Source organism: Buteo buteo, chromosome 1, assembly GCF_964188355.1.
Source record: "Buteo buteo chromosome 1, bButBut1.hap1.1, whole genome shotgun sequence".
In the NCBI taxonomy this organism is placed as follows: Eukaryota; Metazoa; Chordata; class Aves; order Accipitriformes; family Accipitridae; genus Buteo; species Buteo buteo.
Window position 1 is genome coordinate 53,580,000 of NC_134171.1, and position 27,603 is coordinate 53,607,602.

General features: G+C 41.0%; 1 protein-coding gene across 1 annotated transcript in view; it reads left to right on the top strand.

The window, feature by feature from the left end:
* LOC142032284 (PDZ and LIM domain protein 5-like) overlaps positions 1-27,603 on the top strand; it is a 50,399-nt gene that overhangs the window by 1,838 nt on the left and 20,958 nt on the right. The window contains exons 2-7 of the mRNA XM_075030776.1: positions 743-859; positions 4,702-4,881; positions 5,676-5,762; positions 6,570-6,725; positions 7,606-7,737; positions 16,874-17,058. Of these exons, the coding sequence (XP_074886877.1) occupies positions 743-859; positions 4,702-4,881; positions 5,676-5,762; positions 6,570-6,725; positions 7,606-7,737; positions 16,874-17,058 (857 nt within the window). The remainder of the gene's footprint in view (positions 1-742; positions 860-4,701; positions 4,882-5,675; positions 5,763-6,569; positions 6,726-7,605; positions 7,738-16,873; positions 17,059-27,603) is intronic.

The window sequence follows — 27,603 nt, forward strand, 5'->3', positions numbered from 1 at the left end:
ATAATTTTCAGCACTTAAGGCTCCCTACCTTATTAAATACTCAATTTTGCATGCTAATATTAAAAAAAATAAAAGAAAAAAAAAAGGCAGTATTGCCTACTACTGTTGCTAATTTAGTCTGCTCAAAACTTGTGGTTGTGATTGCTTTCTACCTCGTAGTTTACTTTTGTATTTGTGTATTACAGTGAGATGTCTCACAGGTGCTTTTCTTCAAGTAGAGGGCTTTAAGACAACAATTTCTAGATTTATTTTTTTTCCTATCACAACTGAAAAAAAAAGAAAGGATATGAAAAAATATTGAGAAATATATAGTCTAACCTTCACAAAACTAATGCGCTAAAAAAGTTGCAGCAAAAAGTGTATAAAACTTTGGGAGTGAATCCCCCTAGTACTTGTCTGTTTCTTTTCCAGTATTTCCTAAAAGTTTTCCATTGCATAATGTAATACTAAATGTATGTGTTCCATCTTTGTAAATTTGAAATACTACTTGGCTTTCTGAGTTCATAAGCAGCAGGACACTTCTCAACCTTCACTAAAAGTGTGACACTTCCTAAGTGTATTGTGCATCATTTTATCACCCTATTTGTGTTTTGCTATAAGCTCCATGGTTTGGGTTTGGGTTTTTTTTCCAATCTACTAACACTTTCGTGCATAGTGTTTCCTGTTCAGCATAGTATTTCAATGTGGATTAAAAACCTCTTTCTCCGTGTGTCTCCATTTGCTTTTGTTACTGTGAATGGAGTGAAAACAGTGCTAGACCAGAATGTGCAGCTGCTCTTTTGCCGATAGCAGAGTCCTCCCCTGGCAGTGTCCCCTCTCCCAGACTTTCTGAACACATTGCTGCAGCAGATCCTGGGAGGTAAATCATTTGGAGGGTGTTTTGCTTCAGTTAACAATCTATCTATATGTTGTTCTAGTTTAGATTTGTCTGTCTTGGGAGAGAGAGGGTTGTCTGTCATTCACTTAAAATAAAATTTATTAATCTGCCATGACTAGGGATTTTTGTGGAAATGGTAGGAGGGAGAAGGAGAAGAGAAATGAAATAAAGCTGAGCGGATACCAGTTAAAATAAAACACAATATTTAGTGTGTGTTGGTATGTTGTCAGTGGGTATCCACCCTATCACCTGGATGGAGTAACTTTTCAGTGGTCTCAACAACACCAAAGTCAATTCAGGTTTCTTCAACACACAGAAAAGTGCCTTTAAAAATCTATAAATAATTTTTAAATAAGTGGATTATTTCATTCATAGCACTATGTGGTGCTATGATGCAGTCAAAGAAAACTAGATGATTATGTGGCAAATTTCCTGTCATTGGCCTGGGATAGCTTCACTGGCACTTATCTTGGCAGATTGGTGATGTTTTGGAAGTCACCTATGGGTACTAGACAGCGACGGTAATTTTGAATATAAGTGACAGTAATTTGGAGGGTTATGATGCTATTATTGAAGGTCAATAACATTTTCTGATGGCTTGTGTTTCATAGTGCAGGAGTGGTTTTTAATTCTGGGTAGGTAGTGTTCATTACACATGCAGAAGCAGAAAGTTACAACACAAAACAAAGCTGCTCCTTTAAAAATGAGAATTGAATGAACAGTGCCTGGTCTTGCCAGGCCCCTAAATGGACTTGTCCTTGTGAAAAACATGCAGGAATATACTATTGCCCATACCTGTGTGGGCTTTCTGCAACTAGAAATCTAATACTAAGATTTGGGATTGACAGTTTCCCCTTTAAAACAATAGTCTCAACCAGCTGAGAGAGATGAGGCGAAACCTCACAACAAAACATGTCAAGTCTGTTTTGTTGCAGTGGCCTTTGAAGGCTTTTTTGATGTCTGGGAGAAGAGGGTACCTTCGTGAGCTGATGTGAGATTAGTCAGGAAGGGATGGTGGGTGATGACAGAGGTTTGCTTGGACAGCAGGCCAGTACCTTCATGGTAGGCTTTGGTTTGAGCCAATACAGAAAAGAAGATTTGGTTGAGGTGGTTTCAGCAGCATGTTCTCTTAAATCCCACAAAGCAGATGGGGTGAGTAGTTATGACTCAGCAAAGATGAAGAATACACAGAAAAGGTGTATGGCAATATTCATGGTGTGGTTTGTTTTGTGTGGTTTTGGGGGTTTGGTTTGGGTTTTTTTGGGGGGGGGGGCAGGGGCAGCTGAGCAGAAAACCTGGGATGAAAAAGGCAGGGGGAAAAGTACTGCTTCAGTAATGGATTTTCATATCTACCAATGAAACTCTAGTATGATTACACCTGCTGAGCTGCAGATGCCTTGCAGATACTACTACAACTACTGTGTTCTGAGTACCAAGGAGTTCTTTCTAAATTCTAGCTCTGGATCTGTGTCCAGGGAAACAAAATTTAAATCTACTCTCACTCAAGACCTATGGCTCTAAGTTTATTATTTGGCAAAATTAACCTAGCAAGAGAGCAGCTTTAAAACTAGCCACAGGAAATCAGAAAGGACAGCTACGTTCATGGTGGTTCAGGATGAGAGCCAAAGCGTTTATACAAAAAGTCAAAAAAGTAGATGATGAGTATTTTCTACTCAAGAAGGGCAGAAGTCTGAGCAGCTTCTGCAGAGCTGTAGAAGGAAGGATTAGCATTGAATGTGGGAAGGAAAACATAAATTATTTAACAAAGCTATGTAGTCTTGATTCTCTCCTGAAATCAGTGTAGCAACTATGTTTGGGGTTTATGTTTTGTTACTGAGCTGATGTTGCTGCTTTTTTATAACACCCTTTTGGGTGGGAAATACACCCAAAGCTGATCTCCAATCCCCCTTTTTTGTAAAACGGTAGCTATCAGAAATCCATATAGAGCAATTGGTGTGTCCCATGTCAGACTTTTAGTAAAGCAGAATTGGGCCATCCGCAGGTCAGTAGACTTTTGCCACTAAAGCCCTGCATTTGTTGCTGGTGACTGGCACAGGTCTTTATTTTCCTAGTAGGCTCCATCTTGTCTTGGCTGGAGCTCTCTGATTTGTACCACCCACTACTGAACCACCAAGAAGGAGAAAGAGCTTGCTGTGAAATGTATGAAGGATCTGGATTTGATTACTGGATTAAAGTTAGGTTTGCTGCTTATTAGGCAGACTTCATAATATAAAGCATAATGCTTTTTTATTGTAGTTTTAGTTCTTTATTGAAAGCCTAAACTAGTCATATGGTGATACAGCCAACTACTGTAATTGATAGTGTATTATTACTTAATTTCATACATGCAATGTCCTCCTATAAGTTTAACAAAATATTTAAGAGCAATTACAGTCTTTCCAGAAAGCTGCAGAAAGTCGTCTTAAAAAGTCATCCTGGCAACTTTAGACCATGTAAACCACAGAATCTGGCACTTCCTGAGAAATATATAACTAATATAAAGCAAATCCAGTGCCAGCAAGTCTTTAGATTGCTCTTTTATATAAATGCTTTTTACAGTAATACAGTCCTACTTTTATCTTTTCTTTCAGTGGAATTATTCCTGATAGTCATAAATACAAAGACTTAGTATTAAATAGTAGGTATTAATCCTGATTTTTGTTGAGCACTTTCTGATTAGTGGATAGCCAAGAATATTCTCTGCAGAAATTGTAATCTCCAGGAGTGATTTCTTCGTCTTTTTCTAGCTACTGCTAAAGCAAGTGAAAAATGGAAATACGATGAGTATGTATTTATGTATGTATGAATCAGATTTGGAGTCAGCTTGCTCTCCCTTTGGAGCGTATACCCAGTGTGTGATTTACTCTCTTTCTCCTCACCTTCTTCAAGGCCCTTTTTATGACTTACAAAGCTTCACAGAGATGCTGTGTGAAGTTCTGGAGAACTTGAGGGCAACTCCAGGAAAGGGTATAATCTGTGCATACCCCTGTTCTGTCATGAATTGTTGTAACTGTTGCTGTACTCTCCTCAACTCAGCCAGACCTCCTTTTTGGCAGGTTTGACATTTCTACATCAATTTTCCCTAACACCTTCCCTCGATTGTAGTGATCATGCAAAAGGGAAATTGCAAAGACAGGAGTTGCTCATTTAATTGGCAAATGAGCATCAGGCTGGGGAGAAGAGGAGGTCTCAGACTGACCAAACTACAACTGTCAGCTTTCATGGTTGTCTTGGTTTGGTGACAAGCAAGAGGATGTAAAATATGGGGGAAAAAATATTGCTTTCCTGTGGTGAACACTGCTTGTCCTTCTGCTTTCTTTTACTTCTGAGAACTTTTGTTTGAGAACCCTTTGGAAGCCTTACCCAAGTGCACACGTCATCACCCTGCAATTGTTCAGGTTTTAAATACCAGCAGGCAAGTAGCCACAGTGTCTAAAGTGTCATCTACTTACACTAGGTAACCTAGAGTTTCTAATATACTGATTGTGCTCTCTTTCAAGTTTGTTGTCTGTTTTTTAACGACTTTCAACTACCCAAATGGTTGGGTTTTGTCGTTAAACAAGCCTGGTTCTAAGCTCTCAAGCTTCAGCTGTAAAAGTGCTCCAAAGAACCAGTTTCAGCATGGTCTGATTCCTAGGGGATGAATATTTGGTTCATAGGGAAGAAAAAAAAGCCCTCACGTGCTATTTCTTGTTCTTAACAAAAGATTGAAGAACGCCAGCTGGAAAGAGGTGTCCATTACTGTTCAGTATTTTTAATCAAATGAGAGATTTCTTCTCCATATGTTGTCTCATTATAACTGCTTGTGAATTAACATCAACTAGGAAAATAACTGCGGAGTTGCCTGCTCCAGATGCAGCAAGCCTTTTGACAGCTGATAAAGCAAAGTGTGCTGTGGCCACGCAGACCCCCGAGCTCCCCCTGCCCACCATCACGGCCGTGCGGCCGCCTTCTGCAACCCCACCTGTGGAAACAGCCCTTGGGCTGCCTCCTGCTCCTGCCAGGTACATCCAAGCCAGCTGTTTTTAAAAAGGCATGATCAGAAACTATGATTTTATAATTTTTTAAAATAATTGTATAATTTTTTTTTTACAACTTTATAATTTTATAATTTATTTTTTTAATGATGATGCTGTCAAGATGGAGCAGCTTGCAGGTATCTACTGACCATCACGCTGCTCTGGAAATTTGCATAGAAATTAGAAATTTGAGTAGCTTTTAAGCAAAAGTTAGAAAAATAATTCAAAAAGTAAAGTGGCCCTTGGATGGAGGCGGAGAAACAAGTCATGGGTAGGTGATTCAGTTGGAAGGTGACTTTGTTGTCGGAAGTTGGTGACGTGGGGTGAACATACAGTGTCAAAGTGTGGAAGAAGGTTTTGGGGGGAAGGCACAGTAGAGTGTGCACAACGTATGATGCTTTGATATTCCACATTTTATTCACCTGGCTTTCAAAGGTTAGTCACCTTTGTCATAAAATGTGTATTTTTGAATTGTCCAGTAGCCTGAAGTTTTTGGAGGAGAATAAAAGCATTAACTTGTGTAGTGACGGGACATCTAGAATACAGTGTTTACCAATAGGGAAAGAGTGAGCTTCCCTCAGTAATTAACTCTGTGGGATATTAAACCATACCTCTTCTGTTTCTTCTGGGTTTGTTTTTTGTTTGGTTGGTTGTTTTTTTATGGATAAGGAGGGCTTTTAAATATCCTTAAATGAACTCCTCCTGAGCTTTAGTTAGCATTGCCAGAGGTGAATAAGTGTTTGATTAATGACTTTTCTTCTCTTGCTGCTTTTGGGCAGGCACGATGCATCTCTGCCTACTCAAGAAACAAATTCTTTCAATAAAATCTCAAGCTGGCAGTCTAAATCATCAGTAAGTCATACAAGGTAAATCTTTTAAGGTATATCTACAGCAGACTGCTAGGTGTAAGCAAGGTTTTCAGGCAGCATTTTTGCATTTAAATCTGAGAAGTGGTATAAAGTATAGTTGTGTAAGTGTTTGGAGTGTTGATTTCTGAAATTATTTAAAAAAATACACAGCAATTCTGGGGATAAACTTGAAATTTTAAAGTAAGAGTCTGAGTTACAGATTCACCACTGTAGGAACTATTTTGGAGCCAGTCTGGTTTTTCACTCCCCCCCCCCCCCCCCCCCCCCCCCCCGGCCCCGTTCACATTCTTCCCAACCCAGATAAATAAGTAGGGGAAATGAAAAGGGGTGAGGAGCACACTGAATTTGATAAAGGTGGCTAAGAATAGACCTGCTGAAGTTATATCAGCAAATATTCCAAAGTTTTCCGTGTTTATTATTTATTATGAAGAAGAAGAGAAGCTGAATGATCTTCAGGGCTTTTTCTGTCAGGACCGTGGAGACTTAGGTGAATCCGCAGGGAGCGTCCTGGGCCCTCATTCAGTGGGAATGACCCAGGGGTGCGCGACAGAGTCTGGGATGGGGAATATGAAAGCTGGTAGATGCTGAATGCTGACTTGATGAGGGGAAAGTTTTATTTGTGGGTGAAATCAAAACTACTGTTTTCTAGATTGAGTATTCAAGTGGCTAATACATTGCCTGATGTCTCTGTGAGCTAGGAACCTACAATTGCATAACTTTCCAGCAGTTAGTGCGGTCCGGTATTGTGCTGTGTCTCTGTCAATCTTTCCTGCTTTCTCTGTTTTCTCCTCTGTTGGCTCAAAGCTTTTGTGCTAGAAAAGTACTGCTAGAAAATCCTTTGGGACGTCTGCCCAAGTTTGGACCTGCTCCTCTTCCCGTTCTTTCTCCTTTCAAGCAGAGATCAAAAATTAAGAGCATGGCTGCTGCTGCCGTGTCTGCTGCCGTTGCTGTCCGGGCCAGGTAGATACCAATTTTAAAAGCAACAATTTATAGCTTGGTTTAAGAAAGTTCAAGCTCATACAAGAATAATAGATCCCTGGCAGGGTTGCAAAATCAGCTCTTTTACAATAGTGTGGTGGGCAAATTGTTAGAATGTGTCCAAGGCTCCCTTGCCCTATTTTTAGCTTGGCTACAGACTGCTGCTCTGAACCTTGGTGAGTAATTCTATGTTTCTTATCCTCATGATATCTGTTTTATGGTTCAGGCAGTAAATTAACTGTAAATAACAATTGTGTTACATAGGTGACAAAGAATAATCTGCATTTTGGAGTAACTTTTTCATGCTTGAAGACAATAACTCTCTGAGTTCCATCTAAATCTTTAATGCATTGCTTTTTCTAAAGGCTTACTTAGACCAGTGGTCTCAATTATTTTGATGATGTATTCATATCAGTAAAAAATTTTTGAGCATGCAATATATGTATATTTATGTATTTCTAAATTATATAAAAGTCCTAATGTACTAATACATTATGTACATTATAAAACATACCCAAGAGCAGAAATTAAAAAAGGATGAGAAAAAAGATGAAATAAACACTATTTTCAAAGTATTTTCTATTTTACTTTATTAGTGATAAAAATAAAGTAAAATTAAAAGAATTCATCTCACACCCTAATAAGTTGTGTTGTGCACCCCTTGTGGTGTGCAACCTCCACTTTGGGGACTGCTTAGTTAGGCGTAATTTCTACATCAGTTATCCTAGGTTCAGTTTCTCCATACTGCTACAGAACTTACAGGCTTTTTATAAAGGGTTTTTGGGTTTTCAGTGGTCCCAGCCAACTTGATTTTTGTTTGGTCACCTAGTTTGTTTACGTGGTCTTTTTGAATGCTTGCTAGACTCTCTGAACCTAGTGTCTACCGCTCGCTCTTGGATGCCCTGCTCATCACGCCTGTCACTAAGCCTCCTCTGCAGGCCATCGGGCCCTCCAGGAAGTCCACGAGTGCTCTGGAGTTGCAAAAGAGCAAGAGGTATTGACCGAGTGTGGTGCACGGTTGGCACTTAGGACTCGCAAGAAACTGGCTTCTCCTTCAAAGCCTGTTTCTGTTGTCTGCACGCTTGAAGCAGTCTGCCTGTTGTGGTCTTTGGCACGAGGTCACCAACCCCAAATCCTACTGGTTTCACATCTTTGCAGAACTAATCTGCACCCTGGCCCTGCCAATGGTGTTTCTGCAAGTCCACCGTACTAAGCAAAGGTTTCCTCACTGGCATCGGGTGCCCTTCTGAGAAACACGGTGCTGTTTGTGTTGCCTTGCGAACCTCCGAGGGAGGCACCGTCACTCTCAATAGCCGACTGGAGAAGAAACAAGACGCTCTGGCTTGAAACCCCTGTCCAGATGAATTATTTGCAACAATTCCTTGGGCAAGTAACTGGCATGTTAGGCTGCGAGGGTGCTCTGGGATCAAAGAGCTGCTATTTTTCAAAGCTCATTTTTAATGTGTAAAATCAAATAATTGGCATGCGGTGCAAATAACTATTTTAAAAATTATTTGCTGTCTAGGCCCTTTGTTCCAGTGCTGATTCTGTTCAGTGCACAGGACTTCTTGTTCTCATTTTCTGACCGCAGCTATGTTAATGCTCGCTTCTGTGGAAAGATGCTTTTATGTAATAGACTTCAGCCTCAAAGGCGGAAACCTATTTGGTTATTTTACAGGACAGTATCTATTAAGTTGTACTAAGGAAGAAATAATTTGTGGGTTTTCATGTACTTATTTGCATTTTCAGAAGAGTAAAACCCTTCTAGAGATAAAGCCCAATTATAAGTAGAGCTAAGATCCACTCAATGTAGAAACTTCTCTTGAGTAAGAAGAGTTCCTTCCCTCCTGTTTCATGGCTTCCAACGTGACCTCAGTCACTAGAAAAGGCTAAAGTAGCCCTAACCTTGTGGAGGGGAAATGGTAGTTATTAGATACAAACAGACAATCTGAAGTTTTATCAAAATTTCTAACTTTGTGGCATATCTACTTTAAAAAGAAAAAAAATTAACAGAATTATAGTGATATAACACACCCTTAAATATTAATTTTCTTTTTGCCACTGAATGACACTTACTAGGAAATCTTTTTACGTATGTATCCAAAGGGAAAACCTCACCAGGGGATCTGATACCTGTGCACTATGGGTAAAGTCCAGGACATGCTGCCAGCAAGACTTTATTCTTTAGCTGTGGTGGTTTTTGCTGATACTTTTGTAGAGCCAATAATGGTGGTGAAAGTGAGTTCCCTGACTTCCCTTTTGTTTTTTACTTCACTCACTAATGTGCATTGTTATGGCATAAGCTGCAAATGAAGGTAGATTGATACAAGAATGGAAACATTCCCTTCCTGACTCTGAAACTGGCTTTATGTTTATCCATTGTTTGCTCACTACACGGGGAGAAACTCTTCTGGTTTTGAAGGTTTATTTTTGGAGATGCAAACACTTATTTCTGCTAGAAAGTTGAGATTCCCAAACTGGCTCTGTTCAGTTGCTGTCCCTTACGAGTACATGGGTCTGTTGGGAAAGGCAAGGAAGCAATGGAGAACTTCTTTTGTCCTGCCACAGTTAAAGTGCAGGTTTGGAGGTTTTTCTCTGTTTTGCTCTTCCAGAGGGCAGAGCTGGAGAGAGATGTGCTGGGGCCGGAAAGTATACTGGGAGTACAGAGACCATATAAGCCTGCCCAAAAGACCTTATCAGTATTGGATATACTAAGATCCAGGTTGAACAGCTTGAAATATACATCCATAGATTATTAGGGGGTTTCTAATGTTATTTCTAAACTTGTGAAAAATAAATTTTCTCTTAAACCATTGTAATAGCCAGGTTATCCTGGTTCAGGTTGCTGCATAGGCGTTGTGGCATAAGGCTATACGGGAAGCATATGATTTTCAGGCTGTAGGGTATGACCTAAAATTTGGGAAATGTGATGTAACTACCATTAGTCTGAGAACATTATGCATAAACGGCATTTTTTAAGGATTTTTCCCAAAATAACTGGTGTTGATCTGAAGATACCATACAACATACCAGGGTAATGATTTCTGTTTTCCTTACTATCACCTTCAGCTGCCAGCGCCAGTAAGGAGGAAGGGGTTGCCAGTAGATGGAGCTATAGAAATGAAGCTTAGTGCTGCCTCATCCTAGTGAATAAAGGAGCATAGCCTTATTATATGGCTTGAGAAACTGCAGGAAAAGGAGATAAAAGAAGATAAATTATGCTTACAATTTACTGTCAGTAAGTACATATTCTCATTTAAGTTCAACAAAGATCAAGCAAAATTAATTATGTCAGAAAAAAGAAAAATGTAACAGACTTGAGGGAAATGACCCCAATGAGTGTGAGAAACTAGATGTTAAAATGTCTTTGCATTACTGTCCATCTAATGACATATTGTAATACGTACGCGAATGTAATGCTGAAAAAGTATTTTAAATGACAGCTCACTTCATGCCACAGCACAAGAGTTGATAAGGAAGGAGATCTGAAATCTTGTGTCCCATAATTAAAAAACAACTGGGTCAACCAAGAAAGCCAACTAAATAAGCTTAAACAAGTTTGGGGTTTGTGTTTTCTGGCTCTATCTTGTATAACTTTCATGAAAAGGTAGTGAATCTATTTTACCAAAGTAGCTTAGGCTTATTGGCATTATCTCAGGGGAAAAACTCAAGAAGGTTGTAGCTATAGCAAAAGCAGTGTTTTGGTTTTGTTCTGCAGTAGGATTGCTCAAAAAATATTTCCCTTCTCTTCCTCTCACTTCATTGTCTCTGTTCCAAAAAGCTGGCTGTCTTAAACTGCTCAGGACTGGGTAGCTGCCAGAGAACTTGACCTTTTTCTGACTTAATATCTGTTATTAACTGGCCTGAAGTGGTGCTGAACACCACACATTTTCTTCCCCTACCACACTCCTCAGAAATGGACTTTTTTTTTGTGTAACAGCCAAGAATTCTTTCACTAAGCTGTGTTCATCCTGATGACAACGGAGATAACCTTAAGTTTGTTGGGGTTTGTGTTTTTTAACAGATGACATATAAGCAGCAAAGGAAATGATGTGTTTAATATCTTGCATTTCCGAGAATTGCAGCTCTGCCCTAAAATTAAATTGCATTGCAAAAACGCTGTGAAATTTTGGGAGATGCTAGCAAAAATGGGCATTGGCATGGCTTTCGCTTTATCTACCTGACACTATGCCATCCATGTACAAGTACTTGAAAAGAGGATAGTCTGGCCTTGTGAGATAAACGGTGTTGGCTCTGAGAGAATACTTACTCTGAAAGATGCTTTGAATTGCTTTTGTGTAGAGCACTGCTTACGGAAGGGTTACATACTTCCTCATTGTAACTTGATATGGAAATACCTCCACCCACACATACCTCTGCTCTTTCTTTTTATTATTTTATTTTGCATTTTCTTCTTTCTTGCAAGTTATTGGAACACTGCTAGGTTAACACAAAATGTAAATACTGTTTCAAAAAGCTGACTGAGACCATGGGTTTGCAGTAGGGGTGGGAACAAGGTCAGCACTCAGTATTTCTTGTCTGCTGTTTCTCTATTGTTACATCAGAAAGCCCTTGCAAAAAGACGTATGTATTTCCCCTGTTCATGGGGTTTTGTCATCATTCTCATACCTGGCTTTTTCTGGCCTCCTATGTATGTCTTCAGCTAACGTGTATTTTGATACTAGACAAAATACATCCTGTGATGTCTACAACTTAACATAGCTTAAAACAAGAAACTGAGATCTGAGATTCAAGTTTTATCTCAGCCGTGCTAATACCTTGCTGTAAAGCTTTGGAGAAGCATCTGTGTAAGAGTTTACTTGGTCTTAAGGCAGACAAATTGTTCTTTTCTTACTTTGAAGTTGCAAAGTTTCTCTAGTAGAAATGTTTCAACAAGTTCATATTAAAAAATTTCTATTTTTTTTCCCCTTCAGTGCTATATCAAGCACTGCATGCATATTTTAGAAGCCATTTATTCAGGTTTCTGAAGCATGCTCCATGCCTGCTTGGGGTTAACAGACAACCAACAGGCAGCAATGTGTAATGCAAGGGAAGTCTTACTTTTTTGTTTAACTGTTTTGGTTTTAGAAGCCATAAAGCAGAATCAAGGCTATCATATTCCACTTGGCTGTGCCAGAAACCAAGAAGAGTGATTTGCTCACATCTTTTCTTTTTTTTTTTCTTCTTTTTTTTTTCTGTTTTTGTCTTTAAAGATTTAGTGTTCTTAAGGGAAAATAACCTCACAAAATTCCTGGCCATCTGAAGAAAGCATTTACAGACTGTGTCTTAGATACTACATGACCTCTCCTGTCAGCAAGCTTCCTCAGACCACAGGGGATCTGCTCCTGACATGCAGTCATTCTGGACAACAAGTTGGAGTTAAAATATCATTTATAATCCAGAGAACTATTAGGAAAATACTGATATACCAGACTGAGCTTGGGGCTCAAGTGATGATGTTTACAGATGGATAACCTGGTATCTTGGCTTGCACGAGGATAAAGTCCACCAGACCTCTTGAACCTGCTCAGGAAAGTCTGAGAGACTTGGCCTTTGTTAGAAGGTGTTAGAAGTTACACGATGACAAGCTGTATTTAATTTTCAGTTAGGGTCTTAGCTTCTCCTTTGGCTAATAACAACATGATACATAGTTATCTTGTCTCAAGTGTGTGTGAAGAAATTCTAGGCAGCATTATATAGGAGTTTCCATGGAAGGATGGAGGGAGGTTTAGGCATCTATAGCCCCAGGCCATATGTTTTTCTTTTGGATTTTGGCGGGGGGCATCAAAACCTCCAAATACATTCAGAGGGATTTTCCAGTGCAAATTTCTTAAAATGCCTCTGAAATGTGTTCAGCCTTGTCTTGGTGCACCTGATTTTGGGAAGGAAGTGGGTGTGGTACCAGATGCAAATATGCTGGAGTGGCCTCTGAAAAACTGGTGCTCATTTCACGTGTGACCTGGACTCGCTTCCTCCCACCAGGTTCCTTGCCCACTGCCCCTCTGTAGCATCCAAGAAGCTCTCAGTACCGTGTTCAGCGGTGGGACAGTCATCTGGCAAAAGTCTTTTTCTCCCTGTCCTCCCACCAAAAACCAGAATGTAATACAGTGTTTGGTATTTGGGGAGGAAGATGAGGAGGAATAGCAGAGGAATTATTACTTGCTTTTTAGTCTGTTTTGCCTGTTTCCACCGTGCTTTTGTGGATCAGGAAGGGGTAAGTCTGAGGAGCCTGTTGTGAGCTCTGGATAAAGTTTGCACTGGCACTGGAGCCCTGTGTGTGTGTCCCCAAGTCTCAGACCGGCCCCCCAGAAAGTTCTTTCTTTTCCATACATGTCCTTAATCTGATAGAATAGGGCTCCACTGTGCTGGAGTTGTTCTCCGTGGAAATTCAGGAGAGTATGTCATATACGAGCTAGCATATGTCAAAGATAGAGAGGTGTCTTCAGCTTTCTTCTTTACTGGATCTTTTTCCTGGACTGTTTTTGCAATCTGTTTCCCTTGCAACACACTTCCAAGATTATTTTGATTAATCTTCCCATAACTTATTAATTAAACACATTGTGGGTTTTCAGGACACAAGACTCGGAGTCAGTCAGGCTCACGTTCCACTGTTCCTTCATTCTTGCAGTGTTGAAGCCCCTTGCCCAAAGCTTGACAGCAGAGCATTCACATCTTGCAAGCAACATCATCTTTCTTAAAATGGATGTGACTCTTGGTTGCATTAGTTTTCATCATGGTAAACTTTCTTTTTTGCTGTAAGTACTCATTAGGTGGAGGAGGGATGATTTAAGAGTTATGAAACAGAGTTAAAAGGTTAAAGCTAGAGTTAGAAGGAGGCTTGTCATTAATAACAGTACAAGTGTTTTGACATCGAAATGTGCTTGACCTGAACCTGACCTAGAATTGTCATCTGGGAAGCCTGAGAAAGCTACTTATGTGGAACTTGGTAAATATGTAAGGTTTGTCATTCCTCCTTTAGTTTTCTAGTGATGACACTGAAAAGTAGATGGGAGCTCTCTTCCCTAACCGATGCATCTTCTTGAATTTCTGTATATACTTTTGTCTCTTCAAACTGTATTTTCTAGGTAATGAATCTTGCATCGTCATTGTACAATATCCTAGTGAGTTACAAAATACTAGTAGGACTAATTGTGGGTATTGTACAGCCACTTTGTAGAAGTTAAGTGCGCTTCTGAAAAGATACATAGCTATATTTATAAAGATGGTTAAAAATAATAGGAGTTTGAGGTTTCTCAGTGTAGAAGACCATAAAGTAAAATGTTGAGGAATTAACTTTGAAGCATGAATTTGAAGAAGTTTACCATTTAAAAGGTTGAATGCCTCCAGGGTGCAGCACTTCTTTGAAAGTGAGACAAAGATGGATCTGTCTTTCTACAGAGAATGCTACACGTGCGCTCCCAGGCAACTGTGTGATTAGAGGCTGTAATTCAGGAAAACCGGTGTGTGCACTATTTCCTGCAGCCCACCATAGGTGGGCAGTATCACACTGGAGAGACTTGCCAAGCTGCAGTAGTAGCCTGCCTGTTAAATTAACAGGCTGTAGTGCTGGGTTGAGTTTATTCAACTCTGGCTTGAAAGAACCAGGCACAAAGTACAAAGGGAGTTCAAGATTTCTCAGAAGTTTTGCCCTGAGGCCAACACGATCCCCTCTATCAGTGATGGCTTCAAGCTTTTCCCTTGGGAAGCTTCTCTCTAGGATAGTCTCCTGGCATATAAACCACAAGAGGTGATTAAAAAAAACCGAAACACAGGTGGTTTTATAGCTGGGCTTATCATTGTCTTTTAGTTTGGGGTCATTAGGATTCACCGAATTCCTAAATGAAAGCCTAAGTGTCTCCAATAATCTGTTGCTTCAGGAACTAGCATGCCACGACATTCACAAGTCTCAGAATTAAACCATGAAAATGTCAACGGTGGAGGTACCAGTCAGCATTACAACTAGCCTTGTGGGCATGCATCAGTGTCTACTTCCTTGCCTATATCTACAATAAGACTGTAGTTTGTCAGCAGCACACCTCAGCCATTTCTACATTTTTGCCTCCTTCTGCCTGAAGGATACCCTTTTTGCTTGTCTTGCATCCATTTTTGCTTGTTAAGTAGCCTCTTCTGTGTAAAGACAGTTGCTGACTCAGTAGGATTTTCTTATTTATGATTTATATGTTCCAGACAAAGGCAGTAAAGAGGTTCTAGACATGAAGAGTGATTTGAAAAATGGTGATAAGTCTTTTGGATGGAGGAAGAGGAAACTTTCTGGGTTTAGGACCAACAGTGTTTTGAGGAATTCTTAAAGTTGTAATGGTGCTCTGGCCTGGAGCAGATTTGATGGGCTACGTGTCAAATGTACTCAACAGTACAGAAAGATGTTTTCTGTGACACTGAAGTTGCAGTCATGCACTTTTTTCATAGTGGAAGGCAGTCCTAAACTACCTTGTCATCTTCAACCACTGAGCTGCTATTTCATGTCAAAACATAGCTTCCTATCCTTTTTCTTTCAGTCTGCAGCAGTGCTTTTATGCAATATATGTCCACTGCCTCAAAATCTGTTGTTAAAGAGACTTGTATCCTAAGTCTAATATGTACCTTAAATGCCTCCATTTGTGCTATACAAATGTCTTTAAATATCTTTTAACTTTTGAACGTAACAGAATGCAAGGTCTCACTCTGTGCTTCACTGGGCTTGTGCATGCTGCGTATAGCAAATCCATCAGAGTGTCAGTTCGGCACAGCTACTGCTGTTATCAAAAGCCTACAAATGTAATAGCTGTTACTCATTAAACTGAGCATTCAGTTATATTCTCTAAACTGGGAATCATTTTTTATCCCTTACCCAGGAAAAGATTCTAAATACATCAATTATTAACCCTGTAAATCTAGAGACAAAAAAATCAAGGTTATGAACTTGTGTTTTAGCCTCATGATATGTTCAAGTTCTTGCATGTCGCATGGGCAAGGCAATATTGTGCGTGTGCAATACTTGTAAAGTAAAAATAGCTCAAGGATTTTTACTTTATGAACTTGGCACAATTTATAATTCTGTGAATGACCCCAGTGAAATATGCACGATGCACATGTGCTGTAAATTTGTTTTTCTTCAATAGAGGAAAGAATACAAGGCTTCTAACATGTTAACTGATGGGTTTCCAGACTGCACAAAATATGTATTTGGAATTGTTTTGGCTGTATTTCGCAACGTTGTTGAGTTCATTTCCTGTTTTTGTGATCCTCTTAGTTTGCAAATGACCTTCACTAGCAATTACTCCTCTACTTTGAAGGTTTTTAATGAAAATATTTGTTTTCAGTTTCCTGAAGGCAAATATCCATTATATGAATACCGTTACACTGCCTTAAAAATTTGTTATGTTAACTTTCTTATTTTTGAACAGCCTCTGGAAATGAGAAATGAGAAATGAAAAATTTTCTTGCTGGCAATGTAATTACTGACTACTTACACTCTACGTGAATTGTGATTAAGTGCAGTTTTCATCACGTGTGTTTTTAAATAGCTAAAAGAGTTCTGCTAACCCTGAAAATATAAAAGCAGCTGTAAACTGGTCTAAAGAGGCAATATAAAATATTGCGCATGTTGTTAATGAATAAAGAAACTTATAGCTCTTTTAAAATACTTAATCATTTGGGGCAGCCATGGCCCATAGAAGAAAATTGCATTTAATTCAGTCACTTTTAGATTGATGACTTTTATTAAGATCTACAAGTGTAATCTGACTATATGACTATTTGCCTACTCTCCAAGGATAAAAAAAAGTATTGAAAAAGTCTGGGAGGTTACCAAATTTACAGTAAGGGTTCTGCTTTAGTCTGTATCATGCCAATGCTTAATTATTTTAAGTGGAAATTGTGAAGTGATTTAGTTGTCTGTATTGACTTTGGGCAGAAATTACTCAAGTGTCCAGTTCTTAAAAAAACAGCTTGAAAATATAACTTTCACAGCCTTGTCCTGGGGTGATCACCGCAGCATAGGTGATGATAGAGTAGTGGGTGCCGCTCTGTTGCCCCAAGGTGCAGGAATGTCACTCCACATCTCCATTTCACAAATTCTCTTGTTCTAGCAAGAAATGCATTTTATTTTTTCCTCCCTCATTTCTGAACAGTGATTCTCTGGAGGCTACCCAGCCCGCTGCTTTTACGGCCACCTCGGCGAGGAGCGTGCCCACCCGCCAAGAAGACGTGGATGCGAGACCTGCTCCCGCCAGCACCACATCTGCTGCAGCCCTCAAGCCAACGGGACCCCCGGGTGCTGCCAAGTACTCAGGCTGGCAGCCTGCAAACCAAGCAGGTAACTTTCAGTGAGGCTTTTTCTTGGTCGCTTGAAGACCTTTGGGTAGCTCAGGAATACATACTTCACCGTGGGTGTAAAAACAGCAGCCTTCAAATGGCTGTTTGTGTGTTTTGAGTACAGGCCAGCATGTTTAGAAAAGAGGAGAAGAAAAAACAGATCTAGCAGTTTTAGTAAACCGGTAGCCCTTTGTAAATAGCCTCATAGATGTAATTGGTTTCATAAACAAGCAAAATCAGATGTCTCTGACCTCTATTAAAAGCATATATACTAATCAAATGTATAAACGTACCTCACAGTTTCAACTTGGTGGTTCCCATGTGACTGTAAATTCAACAAAGCATATGCCATGCTGTTTCAGGGGTGGGAATATTAACAGACGTGTTTTCCAAGTGATCTTTTCTGAAGTAGGTGTTAATTTAAAAGAAAAAAAAAAGGAAAAAAAGAAGGCTAAAACATTAGAGTGGTTATGTATTTGACATTTGTAGGTTTTATTGGAGCAGGGTGCCAGAGTATTGCATAGGTTTGTGATATGGAGATTTGTTTAAAGGTGGGTTCTTGCAAGGACAATTTACATACCTAAATTCAAAGGTAGTAGCTTAGTGATTCTCTTACGCTTTAAACCTGCACCAAAATGTCTTATGTCTGGAAAGCATGCCATTACCTTTATGAATGCTCCTATGCTACAACGATATCTGTATTAAGACATGCAACATGTGTAACTGTGTACCTATATTTTCATAATATTACATGCAGTAATTTGGAGTAATCTTTTAACGTAACTTGTTTCTTAAACTGAATCAGTCTTTGGTGTTGAACTAAACTTGAGTAGTAATTTCAAAGAACCTGGGAAATCTGTATTACTAATTAAGCTTTAACTGAAGATTTTTCTTGTAAGAATGAGATGAATATTTTTTATTTTCTTTCTGACAGGTTCCAAGATGCTAAGTAGCTTTTTTTTTAGTTCTACTGTTAAGGGTTTTCCCTCTTTAAATGTATATCCAGTCCGGAAAAGGCCCTGGCATAAAAATAAAGATAAAACATTTGGTGTTAATGCTGTGTGTTTTATAATGGCTTTGGCACATCTGGCTAAATTACTGTTGTGCCTGGTAATAAGTATATTTATTTTGTTTGGGACGTGCAGTTCTGCTAGCAAACCTCAAGATGGCAATACACAGTCATTTCTACACTTCCCTGTCAAATATTGAATATATTCTTAAGGAATAAGGTAAAGATTTACTTAAATTTAGATCAGTTTAATTCTAGCATTGTTTTACTTCTTTGAGTTAGCTATCATTAGAGGGGGAAAAAAAAACCCAACTCTTTTTAAAGTTACATTTTTGGTAGCATGTGTACTTCAGGCAAATGTTTGTGGGAATATCATAATCCTGCATTTTTGTAAGTGACTGATTGTGCTCCATGTTTGACGTAACTCTCTTTCTGTCTCACCAAGTGATAAACTTATTTCACTTGCCCAGAAACCACCTGTCAGCTTGGGGTTTTAGTAGTACCACACCCATTTTCAGTATGTTTGTAGGTGTTTCACTGCTAAATCCTACTAGCATGCTTTAGTATTAATACAAGTCTGATGTTTGAAATGGACTTTTATTTATTTTTTTTTTTTAAATGATGGACACATGAAGGAGAAAGATTTAGAAGGATGAATTAAATTACAGTTCCATACTTCTCTGAAAAATCTGTGCCCATTCTCTTGAATAATGTGAAAATCTCCCCTCTTTTTTTTTTTTTTCCACGTTAAAGGTATTAAGTAGGTAGGTGAGGGGGAAAGGGGAAAGCCAGCCAGAGAATTTTTGGTTGTTATATTCCAGAATAGCTTAACAAAACGTTATGGAATTCATAGTGCTGAAGAAGCTGGTGGAAGGCAGTGGTCATGAGGATTCCAGCTCTGTGCTGCCTTGCTGTAGGGTCCTGAGATGCACTGCTTAACTTCCAAAGAAGCAAAGTCATTACCTCCTCCAGAAATACTGGGGAGTGGGGTGGGGGGCACAGAAATAAAAACTGTAGGGGAAGGAGGCATTGAAAACTCAGAAGTTTCCTAAAATGGGAAAGTGCAGGGAGGAAAACACCGCAGTGTAAATAGCAGCTGCCTGGGAATTAACAAGGGCAGGAGAAGGTATGATGTCCCAGGTGCTGGAGGAGCTTTGGTTAGCGTGTGCATCTCACATTAGGAGTGTGAGGAGTCACGCGCTGCCACGGGAAGCTGGTCTGCGCTTGTCCCCACTACATGGAGATGCTTGCTGAAATGGTGAGGAAGAATGGACTATTTGGAGATGTCAGAATGCTCTTGGATTTTGTTCATCTTCTACATTATCTGACTTCATCAGCCTGAAGGCACCTTCATCTTACAGCAGGGTCTGCAAATGAGTGAAGAAGTAACGTACCTAGCACACCTGCTAGCCCAATTTCTGAGTTGAAAGGAAGTGTTTCGTGATTTGATTGAAATTCCAACAGTTGCCAAGGTTCTGGAGGATTGTCGAGAGGTTATCTGACAGGTTCCACTGTAGGTCTGCCCTGTAAACCTGCCCTAGGCTCTCCTCTGGTTTTATATGCCATGCATTGCCCACGTCATTCAAGTTGGTAATGCAAAACTAGCAGATGGGAAAGACCTAAGCATGGTTACAGGAGAAACGGGGTCAGCATTTGTTTTTTCTCAGGCCTATATTCTACACAAATAAAAATATCCAAGGTTTTGCTGTACCTGAGCTTATTCAGTAAGGCTGAAACCAGCAGTCTGACAGGTAAAACTGTTTCAATACTTGAGTCTTTTGATAAAATTAGCCACATGCTGAAGAAGAAGAAAGACTCTAACTGTCTCAGTGCATGTTTGGCGTTCAGTCGTTAATTGTGCTGTTTGTTTGCAGTCTGTGAGCATGAAGTTTTCTTTAAAGTAAAATAGCCAGTGCTTCACAGGCCAAACAAAATTTGGCTTCGTGGGTTGTAGGCCTGACAGAATTTTAAACAAACAAAACCCCCTTGATTTCAAAGTTGAAGTCTAGCTTAGGAAATAATTAGAAGGAAGACATAATCTTATGTAAATGTGTATATGAGTATGCTATTAATAGCAGGAACTTATTTGGGGTATAGTTTTGCAGCTCTAATAGCACTCACCCTTCTAATGAACATTGTATGTAATACCAAGTTGTTTCCATAGCAAAGCAGGCATGTCGCAGGATTTTGTTTGAGTCTGGGGCAGCTGTAATCTGCTGTTTGATGGTGTGGCATGAATATTACCAGTGATTTTATTTATTAAGATGTCTGACTACACAGATCAGTCGTTTGGTCAGGCAGGATCTTCTTTATTAGCTGGAATCTCTCTTTCTAGGATAGGCCACAGTTTTTTTTTTTTTTTTTATTAAAAATTACACGGTTTCTTTTTTTGGTTTTCAAGTTAGGTTTTGGTTTGGGTTTCTTTCCTGGGTTTTTCCCCCCTTTTTCCCCCCCTTTTCCCCCCCTTTTTCCCCCCTTTTTCCCCCCCTTTTTCCCCCCCTTTTTCCCCCCTTTTTCCCCCCTTTTTCCCCCCCTTTTCCCCCCCTTTTTCCCCCCCTTTTTCCCCCCCTTTTCCCCCCCTTTTCCCCCCCTTTTTCCCCCCTTTTTTCCCCCCCTTTTTCCCCCCCTTTTTCCCCCCCTTTTCCCCCCTTTTTCCCCCACTTTCCCCCCTTTTCCCCACCTTTTCCCCCCCTTTTCCCCCCCTTTTTCCCCCCTTTTCCCCCCCTTTTTCCCCCCCTTTTTCCCTTCCCTTTCCCCTTTCTTCCCCCCTTTTTCCCCCCTTTTCCCCCCCTTTCCCCCTTTTCCCCCCTTTTCCCCCCTTTTCCCCCCCTTTTTCCCCCCCTTTTCCCCCCTTTTCCCCCTTTTTCCCCCCCCTTTTTCCCCCCCTTTTCCCCCCCTTTTTCCCCCCTTTTTCCCCCCCCTTTTTCCCCCCCTTTTCCCCCCCTTTTTCCCCCCCTTTTTCCCCCCCTTTTTCCCCCCCTTTTTCCCCCCCTTTTTCCCCCCCTTTTTCCCCCCTTTTTCCCCCCCTTTTTCCCCACCTTTTTCCCCCCCTTTTTCCCCCCTTTTCCCCCCTTTTTCCCCCCTTTTTCCCCACCTTTTTCCCCACCTTTTTCCCCACCTTTTTCCCCACCTTTTTCCCCACCTTTTTCCCCACCTTTTTCCCCACCTTTTTTTTTCCCCACCTTTTTCCCCACCTTTTTCCCCACCTTTTTCCCACCTTTTTCCCCACCTTTTTCCCCACCTTTTTCCCCACCTTTTTTTTTCCCCACCTTTTTTTTCCCCACCTTTTTTTTTCCCCACCTTTTTTTTTCCCCACCTTTTTTTTTCCCCACCTTTTTTTTTCCCCACCTTTTTTTTCCCCACCTTTTTTTTCCCCACCTTTTTTTTTCCCCACCTTTTTTTTTTCCCCACCTTTTTTTTCCCCACCTTTTTTTTCCCCACCTTTTTTTTTCCCCACCTTTTTTTTTTCCCCACCTTTTTTTTTTCCCCACCTTTTTTTTCCCCACCTTTTTTTTCCCCCACCTTTTTCCCCCCCCACCTTTTCCCCCCCACCTTTTTCCCCCCTTTTTCCCCCCTTTTTCCCCCCTTTTTCCCCCCTTTTTCCCCCTTTTGCCCCCTTTTGCCCCCCCTTTTGCCCCCCCTTTTGCCCCCCCTTTTGCCCCCCCTTTTTTGCCCCCCCTTTTTTGCCCCCCCTTTTTTTGCCCCCCCTTTTTTGCCCCCTTTTTTTTCCCCCCCTTTTTTTCCCCCCTTTTTTCCCCCCCTTTTTTCCCCCCCTTTTTTTCCCCCCCTTTTTTTCCCCCCCTTTTTCCCCCCCCTTTTTTCCCCCTTTTTTCCCCCCTTTTTTTTTTCCCCCCTTTTTTTTCCCCCCTTTTTTCCCCCTTTTTTTTCCCCCCCTTTTTTTCCCCCCTTTTTTTTTCCCCCCTTTTTTTTCCCCCCCTTTTTTCCCCCCCTTTTCCCCCCCTTTTTCCCCCCCTTTTTCCCCCCCTTTTTCCCCCCTTTTTCCCCCCCTTTTTCCCCCCCTTTTTCCCCCCCTTTTTCCCCCCCTTTTTCCCCCCCTTTTTCCCCCCTTTTTCCCCCCTTTTTCCCCCCTTTTTTCCCCCCTTTTTTCCCCCCTTTTTTCCCCCCTTTTTCCCCCCCTTTTTCCCCCCCTTTTTCCCCCCCTTTTTCCCCCCCCTTTTTCCCCCCCTTTTTCCCCCCCTTTTTCCCCCCCTTTTTCCCCCCCTTTTTCCCCCCCTTTTCCCCCCCTTTTCCCCCCCTTTTCCCCCCCCTTTCCCCCCCCTTCCCCCCCTTCCCCCCCTTCCCCCCCCTTCCCCCCCCTTTTTCCCCCCTTTCCCCCCCCTTCCCCCCCCTTTCCCCCCCCTTTTTCCCCCCCTTTTTCCCCCCTTTCCCCCCCTTCCCCCTTTTTTTTCCCTTTTTTTTCCTTTTTTTTTTTTTTTCTTTTGAGATTGTGCAGAGATGCCTAAAGGTGTCAGAAGGTTTTCATTGCAACTGAGTTATGAGCTCTATTGATCTCTATTTCATGACCTGGCAAGAAAAAGGTGTGAAGGAAAAAGATAGTCTAAAATGAATGGCTGGGATAGCGAACCTGGAGATGCTTCAGGCACTGGGTTTCTCTGCACAGCAGTCAATTGTGTTCCAAGTGATCTCACAGTCATAGCACTCTTGGAGCTGAACTATGCCCATCTGCTGTTGGGGGGCACTCATGGGGTACCCACAAATGCTACTAGGGTAGTCACCCACTGTGAAGGTAACAGAGGTTTTATTCCCCTTTGGAATAAAATCCTGATATTGAAGGATTCCTCAGTGGTTTGGTAGAGGAGATGAAGGATGGCTGCCTCATGCTTTCTTTTAAGGCATGGGTAAGAAGCTGGATAAGCAGGATAAAAGCCTGGCTTGTCAAACAAATGAAAAAAGTCTGATCTTTGGGACATGGGTGCACAAGGAGTTGAAGATGGAGGGCAGGTGGGGCATGCACACAGTACAGCCGTGGCATCTGCCTGGACAGTGGTTTCCAAATTATGCATTTACTATCAGTCTCTCTTGCCTGTTTTGTTGATTTTTTTTAATTGTTGAAATAAGCCAAATTGTGGCTGTTACTGTATGTTAAGTGTACAGGCTAGAATTTATAATAGTTCTCAATTTCTGTTGAGCTATGATGTTCTGTTCACCCGCCAGAGGGAGAAGCTTTTTGCAAGATTATATTCAATTTAAAAAAAAATTACTCAGAACATCCTAGCTACATCTCAGTGAGTTATTCTACTATTTGATAGCTGTTACCCTATTCTTACATAGCATCGCTCACCCCCAAGGAACCCCAAAGCATTTTCCAGTCCCAGTACTGTGTGGAAGCACACAGTGCATGCACAGGAATAGCTTTCACCCGCCACCACCATGCAGTCACTTCTTGGGTGAAACGTAACAGCTGCTTGTCAGCACACTGTAACACTCCACGGCACCTTGAAAGGAAGTGAATAGCACTGTGGCAAATTGAAACTGCTGGGACAATTTAAGAAGGTATAATTACCCAGTAAATGCAGTTACACAAACTGGAGTTTGGCCAGGAGATGAACTTTTCTCAAGGAAAGCGCAGCAGATCTGTGATGGTCACAAGCAGTCAGGACTTCCAATGTTACGTTTCTCACGCAAAGTTGCCTCCTTTTTCCCAGCATCTTCAAAACGCTGCTGTTGGAGGGCAAGCTGCTAGTGCAGTGGGGACCGGAGAGGCTTGGTGCTAGGCACGATGCTGCCAGCACTGTGCCCTGCCTTCCTGTGCAGGAGCTGGGCAGGCAGCATCCTGCTTCACTCATGGGGGTCTCGCAGGATCGCGGGGGTCCTGTGGTGAGCTGGTACAGCTGGAGGCCGGAAAAGTTGGTTTGCTGCTTAGAGAGGAGGGTTTCATTGCAATCGGTGACCTTCATTCCTCCTGGGCTTGTCAGCTGAGTACGAGGACAGGATGGGGTAGGTTTGCAATAGAAGTGTCCAAAGCTTGCAGTTTTGTGACCAGTTACCTACATGTGCCAATTTCCTTATTCCCAGGGTCTCTCTCAGCCTGATACCACTGGGATACATAATCCCCTTCCAGTAGAGCTGCTTGGGAATGTCAGCATATTCTGCAATACCCACAACTGTCAGTTGCCTAATCCCAAGCCAGCACATGTGTTAAGCACATGCTCCCTTCAGCAGAGGGAACGCACTTGGAAGAGAACTGTAAGCATAGAAAATTGCTCCCCAGGCAACGTTGTTAGAAAAATTCTGCTATTTCCTTACAGTTGTTTTCATGTGTTTGGTAGGCTTGCATTTACCATCTCTGGAGTTATCCTTAGTGTGCTGTCTTGTGCTTTTTTTTTTCCTATTTCCTATTCCCTTGATAATATCAGAACTTTAAAAGCAGAAGAAAATACAAGCCTGCTCCTAGGTGTGATTTGACATCCTGTCCTGCACATACTGACAGTTTGGGTCTTTGTCTCCTTCTTTGTGACTTATTCTGTAGAGGTTTGCTAAGAAATATGGGGTAAAAATCCAGACCATATCAGACTGGGGAGTTTGGCCACGAGGTCGAACAGTATGAAGCTGGGGAGAGGGAGGGAGACACCAAGACTTATTGTGCTGTTGCAAAATGCAAAATGAAAAAGTAAGGCTTTGCTCCAGATCCACAAAGGGATGGACTGTGGCACTTTCTGTCCTTGTCCTGTTGTTTTTCTGTATTTCATTTGTAATCACCCCAGCCCCCATCTCAGTTCTGTTGACCTTTCAGGCCATGCTTACTGGGTAAGTTAAGTTGATGCCCCATTGGCTTTGGGAATATTTTTGCATGGAAAAGGCAACCAATCTATTGTGTCAGCATCACCTTGTTCATAAAGTTCTGCAATGTTGTTTTTAGGGCCATCTCATCCCAATTTGTTTCCTTTGTAGAACAGGAAGTTAAAGGCAGGAGTATTTTAGGAGTTCAAGGACCTATGTGCCCATTGAGGGCCGTGGTCTGAACTTTGGGAAGAAACTGGAGCAATGCTACAAGTTGTTAAGGCAAATCCGTATATTGTTGGTAAGGCCTCTACTAGAAGCAGTCCCAAAACATAAACAGTTCCAGTATTTTTCACTAAAAAGGGTTGTTAAATATTGCTCCTCCACGATGCAGTCACCATTCATAAAACCAGAAAGCCTTGTCCATAAAAGTGATATGATTGACAGGTCAAAACACAAAAGCTTCCTGATCCTGGTGTATGGACTGTTATTAATTTTTCATCTAATCTAAATTATTATATCGTCATGTGACAGCAAACCACAAGAATTTATTCTTACAAGTTAAGTAATGTGAAGTCACTTAGCCAAGCAAAACCCATTGTGAAACAAGAGTAATTTATAAATGTCAACCTTAATTTGATGGTAGTATGAAATTGTAACTCCAGCACACATGGTGAAAAAAATGAATACGTTTCTAAAACTTGAATGTTTGTATTTAAGAGGGGGCAGATCATAGTAATGATGCAGAAATGTACCACCTACTTGTTGGAGGCAGAATGACCTGCTGTACCTCACTACAGGATCTGCTAAACAGAAACTCAACTTTCTGTTACAAATATGACCTTTGACAATTTTCCTGTGATTTGGTATTGCTAAATTCATGTGCTATTGCACCAAGCTGTGCACTTAACTAATTGCATACATAAATCAGATAGATGCGTGCTTCTTTCTCCAGTCATTTGAACAGAGGTGAAGAGATTATTTGTCTCTGTGATTATTTCACACCCATTGAGTGGGAATATTCACTGACTTTCAAAATCAGATGTTCCTCGTCTTTGTTTTGTTAAAAAGCAACTAGCCTGTTGTCATAGACTGACTGACCAGATCAGTTCCCCTTCATTTGCTAGCACCGACTCAGAGCAGTGATGTGTCCTTTTCAGATGGACAGGTGTAGGACATCCAAGAATTATGCCTAATATTTGTTCAACAAATGAAAAGTCAATGCATTCTTATCGCTAATGAACATTAAATATCAGCTCCATAAAACTGGCAGATAATCTGCATGTGAGTGAGACTGGGCAGTCATGCTCTACACAGGCATAGTTAAGCTGTCGAGGTCAGAACAGGAGCAAGGGAGGCAATTGTTATCTGCAGAAAGCTACCAAATGGGTTTCTAAACTATCACTCTAGAGAAATGAAACACTATCACCCAGGTCTTCATTTTCCCTTTCTCCTCCAGGCATGTTTTCGGTAAAAGCGATGCCAGTTGTGCCAAATTTGTGATGGTGTGTGATGTAACAAATCACAAGGAGATAGGCTAAGTAAGCCAAACCCACCATGCTCATTTTAATTAAGATGCTTTACAGCTAATTTAGCCAGAGCCTTTCTGGTTGAAAGACTGGTTGCTAGCGCAGGAACTAGCCCTCGAGTTTCAGGGGTTGTTGAAATTGGGCTGGGGTGGCACCTGTTGTGATTTTCCACGGGGTGCATACCAGCCTTTGCTGTCATTTAAAGACATGATAATGGTTTAATCCTTCCTGTTCTGCCTTTAATCAGTGGTGGGGGTTTAGCTCTGACTGCACTTCCAAGACTCCATAGGAAACAAAAGGAGAACTGCTGAACACAGGGGTTTGGCGGGTTGTTTGTTCGGATTTTTTTTTTTGTGGTTTTTCATTTTTTTCCTCCCCTTTTGCTTGTCCTGTAGCTTTCTTCATTGAACTTGTGTGATTTCACGCAGGCCTGGGAGTGGATGGGGTGTTATATACGGCTAATGTAACGAGCTGACAGCCGAGCTTTTCAGACACGTTGCTTCATCCGGCCATCTGTTTGGTTTGGAGGGAAGGAACAGGAAGATTTCTTATTGTACAGATATATTAAGAAAAGTCAGAAAAATTGGATGTATGCAGCTTTATATTTTCCATTTATAATACAGTAGTTTGATAGCAGCGTATAAATCACTGAGCTAGAACACTTTAAAATGAAGTTCTGGCACTCCCACTGCTTAAAGTAGCATTGTTATTTATAGATATTACATGAAGTCTGATGTTGTGTTTAAGTGAGCGTTAAACAGTTCAGGCTGTTGTATTGTTGCTATGCACCGAAGAACCTCTGTCAAAGTGACTTTGGCACCGCCGCGTATCCGCCTTTCTCCCTTTGTCTTCCAAACCTTTCGCTAGTGTTTGCAGTTATCCATCTGCTCAGTGATGGAACAGCCTATTGTTAGACTAACGAGGGCAAAGTCACACTGGGATTTTTGAAAAAGAAAAAAAGCCAGTTCTTTACCTTGCCTAAAACTTTGTTAAATATTAAACTAGCCATACCAAGGAGTTTAATGAAAGCAAACACTGAGGGTAAACCTAATAAAGTAGAAAGTTAATAGTCAGGTACAGAGTGTTTTCTGTTTTAGCAAAGCCAGCTATGACAATACACAAGTGCAAATCAACAGCGCTTCAGAGGGTTTAATTAAAGAGAGCGAAGGTGAAGTGAAGCCTGCAAAACTCCAAAATTTGGCCACTGAGACCTTTTCATGACTTGTGGAGAACCCAAACCTCTCTGGTATTCAGGGTAAAATAGCTC